We start from the raw sequence: 14,719 nt of genomic DNA, 5'->3' as shown, positions 1-14,719 counted from the left end.
ACACGCACCCCAAGTTTAGGAGGGAAGTTTAAGGAAAAAAAAAACTTACATTTAAATGCCCGTCAATGCAGCCTTATCAGTGTGCATCTGCAGCCTTGTCCATCATTGCAGAATGATCAGTGTCATTTGCAGCTTGCCCAGCGCTGTTTTCAGCCTTGCAGAGTGTCATTTGCAGCTTGCCAGTGTCATTTACAGCTTGCCCAGTGCCGTTTGCAGCCTTGCCCATGTTTAAATATCCCGCCGCCTAGACAGACCGAGCGAGCGCTGCCGAAAAAGACCGAGCCGTCTGCTCGGCTCCGCTCGTAGTCATGCCTCCCTGCTGTTTATGGAGCGAGCGCTGCCGAAAAAGACCGAGCCGACTCTGTGTATTCGGCTTGGCTCGGCTCGCAGTCCCGCCCAGTATGGGAGGGACTGCAAGCCGAGTACACAGTAGAGTCGGCTCTGTCTTTTTCGGCAGCGCTCGCTCCATAAACAGCAGGGAGGCGGGACTACGAGCCGAGCCGACGGCTCTGTCTTTTTCGGCGGCACTCTGTCTATTTTCGGCGGCGCTCGGTCTATTTTCGGCGGCGCTCGGTCTATTTTCGGCGGCGCTCGGTCTATTTTCGGCGGCGCTCAGTATTTTAGACTCCCAGACAGTGGGGATCGGCGTATAACACGCGCCCACGACTTTCCCCCGATTTTAAGGGGGAAAAAGTGCGTGTTATACGCCGATAAATACGGTAACTCTCTTCTGCTTTACCATAGTTCTTTCCATACCCTTAGGGCTCTATCACACAGGTGGAGCCGCCTGCTTAGCGGGGAATCTCTCAGCTTATCCCCGCTGGGTAGGTTGATGACAAGTCCATGTCCGCTCCGCTGATGCAGAGCAGACACGAACACAGCCCGCTTTCTTCTATGGGTGGTCAGATGTCCGTCCGTCCGTCCCTGCCCGTTTTATATCGAACTGTCGTCCGATCAGCCAGATGGATCAGAATGGATTCCCCATCTGTCTGTTTTTAGCGGATACGACTGAATGTCGGCAGGTGTAAATAGACATCTGTCTGTTTACATCTGCCACTCCATAGAGGGCAATAGATGGTCTAATCAGGTTTGCCTGAAAAACTCGAAAGGCAGACCGGATCGATCCACCTGTGTGAAAGAGGCATAACTTTTACCCTTAACCCATATATTAATACAAAAGTTGGCTCTCATCTGACTTGCATTTTTGCCCTTGCTCTACCACCTTATAGTGACTAAATGATAGCACTTGATATTGAACACAATTTTCTACATTGAGTGATATTTTATTAAATTTTTTTTCTTTGTCAATATTATCTTAATACCTTTTCTGTTTATGTTGTGAAAGCAGATTGTTGAGTTGTATTTTGATGTGAACCTGTTATTTAAGAATTGAAAATATTAAATGGATCACAACTTACCAGTTCTTTGATGTGGTAGCTGCTTCAGTTTTTCTTTTTCAGGCTATTTACATTTTCTGCAAGTACAGAAAACGTATTAATCCTCACAGAAATCATTTATCCTTGTAACTTTGCCTTCCCAGTTGTATTCTATGAATTACAGAATGTGATTGAGATCAGAGAGGGAAGGTGTTTTCAGGTCCAAATACGCTTAGAGTGATGAAGCATCCCATACAGTAAGTAAGTGTTGTCACATTAGAATAGGAAGTCTGTTACTGGAAATATCATTAGGCGAAAAAAAAAGGTAACTTAATGGAGCCACCACATCGTGCCCCTGTTCTTTACGGTGAGATGCCCACCCAGTAGGATAAAAGACATGCCCATCCCTGTTGGACCTGAAGACCAGCATGCCTCCTGGCACAGTGAAATCCTTTCACTCATCCCATAGGCTCTGCAACTTGTAATCATTGCACAAAATGTGGGGCCTTCACAGCATAACCCATGGTTCTTCTTGAATCTCTACATAATTGTTTTACAGAACCACCGATGTTTTGGGTTGGTGTGTCATCCGGCATGGGCAAACCACTACTTCAATTCAACTTCATTTTATAATTGGTGACACGTCCCTGGCGCTGGTAATACCACATGTGTGAGTCATTTGATATATGCCCTTTCTGGCCAGTCCCTACTCTACCAGCAAAATGCTGAATACTTAATGCATATTGTGTACAGAGGGTGCATCCGAGTGTAGCAGTATAAAAACTTATTTATTCTCATGACAATTAGGATCTTACGAGGTAATGTAGTGATATCAGGTACAGTGGGGATTCGAAAGTTTGGGCACCCCAGGTAAAAATGTGTATTAATGTGCATAAGGAAGCCAAGGAAAGATGGAAAAATCTCCAAATGGCATCAAATTACAGATTAGACATTCTTATAATATGTCAAAGTTATATTTTATTTCCATCATTTACACTTTCAAAATGACAGAAAACAAAAAAATGGCGTCTGCAAAAGTTTGGGCACCCTGCAGAATTTATAGCATGCACTGCCCCCTTTGCAAAGCGGAGACCTGCCAGTGTCATGGATTGTTCTCAATCATCGTCTGGGAAGACCAGGTGATGTCAATCTCAAAGGTTTTAAGTGGCCAGACTCATCTGACCTTGCCCCAACAATCAGCACTATGGGTTCTTCTAAGCAGTTGTCTAGAAAACTGAAACTGAAAATAGTTGACGCTCACAAAGCTGGAGAAGGCTATAAGAAGATAGCAAAGCGTTTTCAGATGTCAATATCCTCTGTTCGGAATGTAATTAAGAAATGGCAGTCATCAGGAACAGTGAAAGTTAAAGCAAGATCTGGAAGACCAAGAAAAATATCAGACAAAACAGCTCGCAGGATTGTGAGAAAAGCAATTCAAAACCCACGTTTGACTGCACGATCCCTCCAGAAAGATCTGGCAGACACTGAAGTTGTGGTACACTATTCCACTATAAAGAGATACTTGTACAAATATGGTCTTCATGGAAGAGTCATCAGAAGAAAACCTCTTCTACGTCCTCACCACAAAAATCAGCGGTTGAACTTTGCAAATGAACATATAGACAAGCCTGAGGCATTTTGGAAGCAAGTTCTGTGGATCGATGAGGTTAAAATAGAACTTTTTGGCCGGAATGAGCAAAGGTACGTTTGGAGAAGAAAGGGCACAGAATTGAATGAAAAGAACCTCTGTCCAACTGTTAAGCATGGGGGTGGATCAATCATGCTTTGGGGTTGTATTGCAGCCAGTGGCACAGGGAACATTTCAGGAGTAGAAGGAAAAATGGATTCAAAAAAATTTCAGCAAATTTTGGATGGTAACTTGATGCCATCTGTGAAAAAGCTGAAGTTAAAGAGAGAATGGCTTCTACAAATCGATAATGATCCTAAACACACCTCAAAATCCACGGGGGATTACATCAAGAGGCGTAAACTGAAGGTTTTGCCATGGCCTTCACAATCTCCTGACCTCAACACTATTGAAAATCTATGGATAGACCTTAAAAGAGCAGTGCGTGACAGACAGCCCAGAAATCTCAAAGAACTGGAACACTTTTGTAAAGAAGAATGGGCAAAGATACCTCAAACAAGAATTGAAAGACTCTTGGCTGGCTACAAAAAGAGTTTACAAGCTGTGATACTTGCCAAAGGGGGCAGTACAAGATATTAACTCTGCAGGGTGCCCAAACTTTTGCAGACGCCATTTTTTTTTGTTTTCTGTAATTTTGAAAGTGTAAATGATGGAAATAAAATCGAACTTTTTTTGACATATTATAAGAATGTCTAATCTGTAATTTGATGCCATTTGGAGATTTGTCCATTTTTCCTTGGCTTCGTTATGCACATTAATACACATTTTTACCTGGGGTGCCCAAACTTTTGATCCCCACTGTATATACATGTAGAAATATAATTTGGCTTCCAGGAATGGATCTTTGCAGAGCAAGAGGCGTTTCCGTGGGAGGGATTGCAGCACCTTTGACTGTAATGCAGAGGAGACACCACCGGGGACAGCAGACAAAGTGTAGCAATAAGTGAATGAAAGGTGTAAATTGCAACTTGCAGAAGTTAAGAGTTGGAAGCCTTATAACATGTGGGTCTTTGACTTCATAGCCATGGGCCATCTTTTGGTCTCCCATGCACATCCATAGGATCCCGTGACAACTGAACCCACCTTGGTTCTCTTACATCTGAGGATTAATGTACAGTTGGACTCGCATGTTGTTATAAGGCTCTTAACCCTTTACTTCTGTGACTTGCTATTTACATAGCTTGCTTTCCATTCACCTATTAGTGTGCTGCCCCTAGTGATGTCTGCTTTGCATTACCGTCACAGGTGCTGCAATCCCTCCCATGGAAGCTCATCCTGTTTTGCAAAGGTCCATTCCTGGAAGCTGGCCCTAAATGATGTTTCTACATGTTATATGCCTGATATCACTACATTGTCTTGTAAGTTGCCAATTGTCATGTACATTTTTACCACTCCAGCTCTGAAAGATTTACCCCCCCCCCCCCCTTCTTCACCAGGCCATTTTTTTGCGATACACCCCTGCTGTATTTTAACTGACAGTTGTGCGGTCGTGCGACAGTGTACCTGAATAAATTGTATGTCTTTTTCTCTATCGTTCATTGTTGGACACAGCAGCTCATCTTGACCTTAGGGTTATATCACCCCTTTAGGAGAGGACTAAGCAGAAAGTGTTAAAAACAGCAACACTTGCACAGTAACGCACCCCCGGGGCAGTCCTACTGGCTATAACCCCTCACACTGCATCCAGCAGCTCAGTTTTTTTTTCTGCCTAGTGTAGAAGGACCTGGCTCCCGGTGGGACCATTGGTCCTGGGAATTTTTTTTTCTTTTTTCTGCATTTTTGATTCCTGTGATCTACAATCGACAGCCAGGCTGGGTGACAGGCTGGATAATATAGATCCCTGTTGTCTCCCCATCCTGACCATCGAGCATGAGCAGGCCCTAGCTACGAGATGGGTTGGCCGCAACATGCCCCGTCTAATCCAGGGGTGACCGGTGAGCTATATGCTCCAGGGCACACATGACCGAGCTACTGCTGTCTGTGTCAGTGTGCCGTGGCCGGCAGCCACCCCATACTGCTCAGGTGAGGGGTCTGTCTGTGGAATGCATCCAGCAGGCAGGAGGGATAAGTATGGTTCCACCTTTCTCGGCAGGATGGAGCAGCTGGGCATTCCCTGGAATGGGAGGTCCACTAGAGGTTCTCGCACTCTCCCTTTTTTCTCTCCCTGTCCCTTTCCTCCTCCCCTTGCTATGGACCGCTGTTTGACTGGGCACAAGGGGGTGCGTGCACGTACCTGGCCGGGGGTCCTCCAGGGGGAGCTCTGGGTCCTTGCAGGGGACTGCGCTGGGTGTTGGTCCCCTCGTCCTGTTCCCTGTTTCTGGGCCACAGTGGGGTGTTTGTGCTGTGTGAGACATGTGGGGAGCCATTTTATTTGTAGCCACCGCCAGTTTTTTTGCCTTTCAGACATTTTCTAGTATGTCGCGCCCATTTTCTTGGTGCCCTCAGATGTTATTGAGATGGCCATCAGCCATTTTCTAGCAGCCTCAGGTAGTATTGCCTCTAGCGCTGGGTGCTTGTTTCCTTCTAGAACGGCAAGCTTTCCACACAGACACCTCGTGGATGACACAGGGGAGAGCAGACGGCAGCAGCACAGTGCAGTACCTGAGTCAGGGTGGCGAGTCCTGCAAGGGGCCCCTCAGTCTGTGGCAGCTAGGAGGGTGGACTTTTTGTGTGACCTGCCTTAGGTCCCTAAGTGGTGACAGGCGAGTGTGGGTCAGCATGGCGTCAGACGCTGGCGCTTCTTCCCCAGACATCCCTGTTACTGCAACTGGTTCCTCTGCACCTGCGGTGCCTATGGCCGCTCTGTTGGCAGTCCTGGAGGCCTGTGTTTCCAGAGTGGAAGTGGTGTGCGGGCACAAGGGGGAAAGCTCTGATTCAGACTCGGGCCCCGCTGTGACAGGCGGCCCGTTCTGATGTATCAGTGGATGCGGACCAGGACAGTGAGGATGACTCTGTGTCCAGTTCAGCGCAGGAAATGGCGCTTGTAGAAGCACTTATTACAGTGGTGCGGGATACCCTAAAGATGGAGTATAAAGCGGGGGCATCTACAGAGGTGTCGGTCCCTTTCAGGTACCATAAGCCGGCCCACACGGCTAAGGTGTTTCCTCACTCAACTTATTTTGATACGTTTATTTACAAGGAGTGGGGAAAACCGCAGCGGGCTTTTTCAGTCCCGAAACGCATGGCGGTGCTTTACCCCTTTGAGGCGAGTCTTGGATACGGCCCCCTTGCTCTCTAGAGCCTTAGTATCAGCAGTAGTGCTACATCGCCTGATTTGGCTGAAATGCTGGTCTGTGGACCAGGCATCTAAGAAAGCACTGGCGGACTTGCCCTTCCAGGGAGAGAGGCTATTTGGAGCCTCGCTGGATGACATAATTAAGAATTTTAGGGGGGGTAAGAGTACGTTGCTCCCACAGTCCAGAAAAGGGAAGGAGCCACGCCGTAAGCAAGGGCCCTCCTTTTCCGCTCGGAAGTGCATTTTTGGTCCGCCCGTGTCGGCAGGTAAGTGTTCCCAGCCCGACAAGGTGCCTGCTGAGGGACAAAAGCATCCCTGGTTTCACAAGCCAAACAAGCCTGCAAGCAAATCTGTTACCGCATGAAGGTTTGCCCCCACCCGACTCTCGGGTGGGGGGTCATCTTTGGGAGTTTGCAGCCCGGGGGACCTCCCTACTTTCCCACCAGTGGGTCTGCGAACTTGTTTCCTCAGAGTACAACATAGTTTCTTTCTTGTCCGCCAAAGAGATTTTTTTTTTTCCCCCTCCAACCTGCATCTTCTTCTGGCTCCTCGGGGGGGGGGGGGGGGACCTGTTTGGGGCTGTACAGGACCTGCTGCTGCGCGGGGTGATAGTACCTGTACCGACACCGGAAAGTTTTCAGGGATTCTACTCCAATCTGTTTGTAGTCCCAAACAAGGAAGGGGTCCGTCCAGTCCTGGACCTCAAGGCCCTCAACAGCTTTGTGAAAGGTTCAGGATGGAATCGGTTCGCTCAGTGGTGACTACACTCCATCGGGGGGATTTTCTGTCATCCCTGGACATCAAGGACGCGTACTTGCATGTCCCCATATGCATCAAACATCAGAAGATTCTGTGATTTGCGGTCGGGATGAGCACCACCAATTTGTATTTCTCCTTTGGCCTGGCTTCGGCAATGAGGGTCTTCACCAAGGTGTTAGCCCAAATTTGGCTTTGCTAAGGCAGCGAGGGATCGCAATCGTGGGTTACCCGGACGACCTCCTCCTGAGGGCAGCTTCAACCTCAGAATTAAAGGAGGATGTGGCAATCACCATGCAAACTCTTCGGGAGTTTGCTTGGGTACTGAACCTACAGAAGCCGGTGTTTGGTGCTGACTCAACGCCTGGAGTACCTGGGCCTGCTTCTGGACTCCTCGGAGGCGAGAGTCTTACTTCCTTCAGACAAGCTGCAGCTCTCGACAAGCTGCAGTGAAGTTGTTTGTGTCCCACAGGTGGTCGACGCTGCATTTTTGCACATGAGTCCTGGGTCTCGTGGTAGCCACTTTGAGGTGGTACCGTATGCTCAATTCCACACTCGAGTCTTGCAAAGGAGATCCTGTCCAGATGGGACAAATCTCTATGGTCCCAGGATTGTCAAATTCGAGTGAGCCAGCTACTTAGGGACTCCCTGCTTTGGTGGCTGAGGTCACCCGCTCTTCGGTACGGGAAGTTCTTACCCTTTATTGGACGGTGATCACAACGGACGCCAGCCTGACCAGTTGGGGAGTTTGGGGTGTACAGTCAGCCCAGGGTCGGTGGACCCACGAAGAATCCTGCCTGCCTATCAACGTGCTGGAACTTTGGGCAGTCAGGCGGTGCACATGGTCACAGAGGCTGCAGGGGCATCCGGTCAGGACCCAGTCGGACAACGCCATGGCAGTGTCGTATGTCAACCATCAAGGAGGGACAAGGAGCTTGGCTGCAGCACTGGAGGTCGCACACATCCTGCATTGGGCAAAGCAGCTCAGGCCATGTACATTCCGGGCGTAGCAAACTGGCAAGCGGACTACCTAAGTCGTCGCATGCTGGACCAAGGGGAATGGTCGCTACATCTGGATATATTTTGGCTCCTTTGCCTAAGGTGGGGCACGCCGGATGTGGATCTTCTGGCTTCTCTACTCAATCAGAAGGTACAGAGGTTTGTGGCCAGGTCAAAGGATCCTTGGGCAGACGTTGGTGGTCCATGGGGGCATTATCGACTGATTTATGCTTTTCCCCTACTCAAACTTCTACTACGTCTGCTTCGCAGAGTGGAAGCCGAGGGGATTCCGGTAATTGATTGCCCCAGATGGCCTCGGCGTCCATGGTACACCGACATAGTACAAATGATGGCGGATGTTCCTTGGCCACTGCCGATGCGAGAGGACCTTCTGTCGCAAGGTCCAATACTTCATCCTGCTTTACCGTCACTGGCTTTAACGGCATGGCTGTTGAAAGCCAGGTGCTAAGGGACCGAGGTCTGTCGGATTCTGTAATATCCACTATGCTGAGGGCACGGAAGTCATCTTCTCGAAAGATTTATCATCGTACGTGGAAGACCTACATCTCCATGTGTGAGGAGATGGGGTGGCGTCCATGTACATATTCAGTTTCCAGGATCCTGCTGTTTTTGCAATGAGGAGTGGATCAGAAACTTGCATCAAGCACCCTCAAGGGGCAGATATCAGCTTTGGCTGTCTTTTTTTTTTTTTTTTTTTTTCAGCGTCCCTTGGTGACTCATTCATTGGTGAGTACGTTTTGTTCATCAGGTTCGACATGTGGCCCCTCCGGTTCGACCACTGCTACCTCCCGTGGGATTTGAATCTGGTGCTCTCGGTGCAAAACATTAGGAAGAGTCCCTTATTGACACCCTCTCAGAAAGTAGTCTTTCTAGTGGCCATTACATCTGCCAGGAGGGTTTCTGAGTTGGCGGCCTTGTCTTGCAAGTCTCCCTACTTGATCCTCCACAAGGATAAGGCGGTGCGGTATCTGCAGCCTTCGTTTCTTCCAAAGGTTGTTTCGGCCTTTCATCTAAATGTGCTTCCGTCCTCGGCCGTCACACCTCAAAGAAGTGGCTTTGCATTCCTTGGATGCGGTCCGGGGCTCTGTGGGTGTATCTGTCTGCTTCGGCTCCTTTTTGGAGGTCTGACTCGCTGTTTGTATTGGTGGCTGGCCCGATGAAGGGACTGGTGGTCTCATCGGCCACCATCTCTCGGTGGATCAGACAGATTGTAGTTCAGGCTTATGCCATAAGGGGATGGACACCTCCCTTTCCTGTCACGGCACATTCTACCAGGGCGATTGGTGCCTCTTGGGTTTTCTGACATCAAGCGTCCATTTCCCAGGTGTGTAAGGCGGCGACCTGGTCATCCGTTGACACTTTCACAAAATTTTACAAGGTTAATTTGAGCGCATCTTCGGATGTTTGCTTCGGCCGCAAGGTTTTGCAGGCAGCTGTTTAAGGTTGCAACACCTCCGTTGAGGAGCTCTGGTTGTTATGGGTGGAGTTATTGTTGTTTGCTGTTCCCACCCCTTGTTTCTTTGACACTGCTTGGGGATGTCCCTAAGGTCAAGAAGAGCTGCTGTGTCCATCAATGAATGATAGAGAAAATAGGATTTTTGTACTCGCCGCAAAAATCCTTTTCTCTGAAGTTCATTGACGGATGCAGCACCCACCCCTCCTATTTTATGTTTGTACTGCTTTTGACGAACTGAGCTTCTGGATGCAGTTTGAGGGGTTATAGCCAGTAGGACCGCCCCCTGGTACTGTGCAAGTGTTGCTGTTTTTAATACTTTCTGCCTAGTCCTCTCCTAAAGGGGCGATATAACCCCTAAGGTCAAAAAGAGCTTCTGTGTCCATCAATGAACTTCAGAGAAAAGGATTTTACAGTGAGTACACAAATCCAATTTTTTTTTTCCCCCACAAATGGAGCTCTTTTTTGGTGGTATTTGGTATTTGGTCACCTCTGCATTTTTTTTATTTTTTGCACTATAAACAAACAAAAAAAAAAAGACTGCCACTTAAAAAAATAAATATATATATATTATACTTTCTGCGAATTCAATTATTTTTTTTTTTAACAATTTAGGTCAGGGATATGCAATTAGCGGACCTCCAGCTTTTGCAGAACTACAAGTCCCATGAGACACAGCCACAAGCATGACACCCAGAGGCATGATGGGACTGTAGTTTTACAACAGTTGGAGGTCCGCTAATTGCATATCCCTGATTTAGGTCAATGTGTAATTTGCTACATATTTTTATGTTATACGACTTATAGCGGGACTGCGGACAAATCAAACACTGACACTTTTTGGGAACCAGTGAAACGAATGCAGTGATCAGTACTAAAAATATGCAGTCATTGTACTAATGACTGTTGTTCTGCCTCTGTAAGGAATGATCAGCGGGTGCCAGCAGACATAGTCTGCGGTACCCGCTGATCGGCTCCTGCTGTGCATAAGCACAATGGGACTGAGCCAGCAGCAGTGCGCATTCACGCCCGCTACACGGAAGTGCGGGATCCTGTGTATGTGTGTGTGTGTATATATGTGTATGTGTATATATATTATATATATATATAATTATGGGATCTGGCACACAGTAGCTGCCCTATAGCTGTAAGATGGCCGTGAAGTGGTAATACTGCTACACTCAGACATGCCCTCTGCATGCTGTCCTTGTCTATTACTGTAGAGAGTCTTCAGTCTCTTGAGAGGTGCTGCACTTCATTGTGTCAGAATCGCTCCACCTCCTCACCCCCCCCCCCCCCCCCCCCAAGTAATCTTGGCAGTGGAAGGTAACCACTAGTATTGGGTCTTGGAATTAACAGTGATCTTTTCCATATTTCTTGATATTTGACTGAATATAATATAGATAAAATTGTATGCTCTGACTAGTTTGGTTCAGCATCAACATCAGGCACATTATGATATGTCTTCTTCTTGTCTTGTTTCAGACATACCTGATGTCTCTTGCCAAGCCTGGAGAATGGGCATTCCATAGTGATGTTGTTACCACCCAGTCACCCCAGGAAATCTGTGATAATATTATTAGAGAGAAGCTACTGGAGTACTTACCCCTAGAGATACCATACAGTATCACTCAGGTAAGATGCACTAATCTAGATCTGGATTTTTTTTATTGCATAAAGCAGAAGAAACTTGTTAACTTTTTGTGCTGAGATGTGGGTACAATTGCTGTTTAAAGAAAACCTGTAGTGAGAGAAATATGTACGCTGTCATTGGTTTCCTTCTGAAAATGAAGTCTCTGGCTTCATTTCCAAAAGATACTATCCCAGGATAAGTAGCCATAATGGAATAGTTGAGTGCATCAATACTCCTAATTGGAGATGAGCTTGAATTTGGCCAACCCCAGAATCTGCTGTGGGTGGCATCCCGATGTGGCCATATGAGGTCAAATGCCCCAGTTGCAGATGATTGGGCCAGCACTGTCATTTTCTTCCAGGGTGGCACCGAAACCAAGCACACCCCTGCTCCTAATTTGTATATTTGTACCAGGTTATTGACTACTGTACTGAATCATCACCATGGAACTATCACTTTTAGGGGAAAAAAAAGGTCAGAAATGACATTCAATGCTTCTTCATGACTGCTTTACTTAGAACATTTTAATATAAACTAGATGTCATACCAAAGTGTATAACACAGCACTAAAAACTAAAAACCTTGGTAAAGGCTGACACAATCAGTTTCCAAGGTTACCGAGGGCTGTATGGGGCTCCAACATTGGACATTGGTTTTCTTGATAGATCTTAAACTACTGTGAAGAAAATATTAAGGGTGTGTCTCAGGCTGGTCATACATGAGTTGTGTGTGTTTTTTTTTTTTTCTCATTCAACCAGTGTGTTGAACAAAAGATGCAAATAAAGTGATGCACAAATGTCTACCACAGCTTAGCACTCCTCTGTTAAGAAGAGTCCATAGTAGGAAGATGACCATGGTCCAACAGGGTACTGGAGGGATCAGAGGGTAAAAAAAAGTCCAGTCCTATTAGGAACTGGAATGGATCTCCACATATTCATGAGGAAAGAGATACAGGGTGCTGGGGTTAATAAAACTGTATTACGCAGCATTTTTTTTTTTTTAACATGACACACTTGCATCTAAGAATATTGTATAACAGCATGTACCAGCCCCTAATGGGAGCACTGATGTGGGATGGATAAGTACAGCCAGGTAATGGAGCCACATGCAGCAGAAGATGGTATATTCGGCCTCCGATCCAGTGTGGTAACTGGCGGGTAGTGTAGGGGGCAGGCAGAGAACTCCAGCTGTCAAGACTGAGCAGTGATGTCAGGTGGGCGGGACAGTGTCAACTGTCAAAGCCAAAGCCAGTCAGAACAGAATAGGACATTCTATTTAAGCTTTGTGCGCACAGGACATTTTTACAGCTGCTCCTAGGGAGGTTGGGCATTTTTGTTTCCATGCCTCTAAACTCCCCTGCATTTTAGCCTATATGTCCGTGCACACATAGACTTTTTAGCAGAATTTAGAGGGAGGAAAAAAAAGCCCTGTGTCATCAGTGCGTCCAGGAGCAGCAGAGTTTGGGCAGAAAAAACACTTGAAGCTTGTAAATGCGTGTCAATGCTAGATGCATTCAGTGCTTGAACGTTAATTCATTTGAATAAATTATTATTCAGCTGATGTGTACAATGTGTATTTTTTTTATTCTGCAATAGCTTTCTCTGATTTAATAGTATGGAATAAAAATAACAAATGGTGTGCCTTCATATGATAGTCATTTGATTGATGGAGCAGTATTGCAGTTATTGTTTTAATATTGTTCTTGTACTATGTATACAGATCAGAGCTGTAGTAGAGCCTGCTACTGAGTTGTATACTGTAACCTCTCACTGTATTGTTTTTAACACTTTGATCACAGGTCACAAATTTATGGGAAGAAGGTTCCAGTGGTGAATTGGTTATTATGCAAACGTTGCTGGTGGAAAAAGAAAACCAAGTGGTGAGTTGTTTATCAGATCAATAAATAAAAGTATCACCATACAGAGAAGTGACAGCTTTAAAGTGATTGTAAGGTCTTTTTTTATTTAAAAAAAAAAAAACATGTTCTACTTACCTGCTCTATGCAGTGGATTTGCACAGAGCAGCCCAGATCCTCCTCCTCTCAGGTCCCTCTTTGTCTCTCCTTGCCCCTCCCTCCTGATGAGTGCCCCCCACAGAAAGCGGTTTGCTATGGGGGCACCTGAGCTGAGCTGCAGCTCTGTGTATCCATTCAGACATGGTGCTGCCCCGCCCCCTTTAGCTCCTCATTGGCCGACTTTCCCTTTTGTGGATTCCAACTGTGTGTATAGCAGTTTGCCTAGAGTTCAGCTTTAACAGTAGCGTTGCTAGGGGGGTGTGCCCCGCTCCCGGGTGCCACCCAATAGAGGGGTGACACCATCCCAAGGGTATGGAAAGCCCTTGCTGACTCTGAAAGTTTTTTTTCTTTCAGCTGGAAACCCCCCTCCAGCGCCACGGGTGTTCTCCTCCTCGTCTGTTATGATCCATTCTCCACCTGGGCAGCTTATGGCTGCTCAGTGTCCTCTCCTCTCCTGCTCCCGCCCGGGTGTTCCATGTATCTGAGCTGGTGCGATAACGGGGGGGAGGGGGGGGTGTCGGCATGAGATGAGGAGGGATGTCTTCCATGGTGTTGACAGGGTTTATCCTGGGGGGGCTGTACTGATGAAGGGGGTAGTTTGCCCTGGGGAGGGGGCTCTACTGATGAAGGGAGGTAGCTTGTGCTAGGGTGGCTATACTGGTGGAAGGGGTGGTTTGTCCTGGGGGGGCTTTACTGATAAAGGGGGTAGTTTGTCTTGGGGGGTCTTTACTGTTGGAGGAGGGGGGTGGTTTGTACTGAGGGGGGTCTGTACTGATGGAGGGGGTTTATACTTAGTGGGGAGTCTATATTGAGGGAAGCAGGGTCTGTACTAGATGGGCGGTCTAGACTGAGGGGGGAATATACTTTGTGGAGGGAGGGTCTGTACTGAGGGGGGGACTATACTTGGAAAGGGTTCTGTACTGAAGGAGGGGGGGGGGGGTGTCTGTATTGAGGAGCAGCTATAGTTGGAGCAGGGTGACACCTTGTTTTACCGAACCGGGTTTCACCAACCCTAGTGACGCCACTGAGCTTTAAAAAGATTTTAACTACTAAAACCCATGTTTTATTATATCATTATATCTATGGAAGTGGCATTTCCAGCTTTGCCAATATCTCGTTCTACCATAAGGGAAGAGGTCATAAGATGTGGGGCAAAGCTCACCAGATCACTTTTTCCAATTGTGCTGATAACAATAACCAACAGGTTTCTGATGTGTAAATAATGTTCTGTCCCTGGTTTATTTACTTACAATTAGGAAAACGTGGCGTAGTCTGGAATTTTATTTTTGACAATCATGTTTTTTTTTTCTTTGGACAGAAACTAGTAATTGGTGCTGGTGGGCAGCTCATCAGCAGGATTGCCAAGGAAGCTGGACAAGACTTAATGAACGCTTTCCTCTGTGAAGTCCGACTCCGTCTTACTGTAAAGTTTAAAAAGTGATGTAATTTTTTTTTTTATTATTTAACAAAGCCCCAAATGGATTAATACATACATACAAGCTGAAACCAGGCATGTCTGCCAGAGATTGTAACACAATTTGGGATAAACTGAGAGCGCTTGAGTCGCTGGAAGACTCCTGTGAT

At 46.8% G+C, this 14,719-nt stretch overlaps 1 protein-coding gene across 1 annotated transcript in view; it reads left to right on the top strand.

Moving 5' to 3' along the window:
* The window catches only part of ERAL1 (Era like 12S mitochondrial rRNA chaperone 1), a 96,443-nt gene that overhangs the window by 80,874 nt on the left and 850 nt on the right, over positions 1–14,719 (top strand). The window contains exons 9-11 of the mRNA XM_077480397.1: positions 10,974–11,123; positions 12,920–13,000; positions 14,454–14,719. The exon at positions 14,454–14,719 is cut by the window's right edge and continues 850 nt beyond it. Coding sequence (XP_077336523.1) covers positions 10,974–11,123; positions 12,920–13,000; positions 14,454–14,576 — 354 coding nt within the window. The 3' untranslated portion in view covers positions 14,577–14,719. The remainder of the gene's footprint in view (positions 1–10,973; positions 11,124–12,919; positions 13,001–14,453) is intronic.

The sequence above is a fragment of the Lithobates pipiens genome, unplaced genomic scaffold, assembly GCF_037356315.1.
Source record: "Lithobates pipiens isolate NorthernLeopardFrog02 unplaced genomic scaffold, aLitPip1_a1.2 Scaffold_16, whole genome shotgun sequence".
Taxonomy (NCBI): domain Eukaryota; kingdom Metazoa; phylum Chordata; class Amphibia; order Anura; family Ranidae; genus Lithobates; species Lithobates pipiens.
The sequence above is the reverse complement of the archived record's forward strand: the minus strand, read 5'-3'. Positions and strand labels throughout refer to the sequence as shown.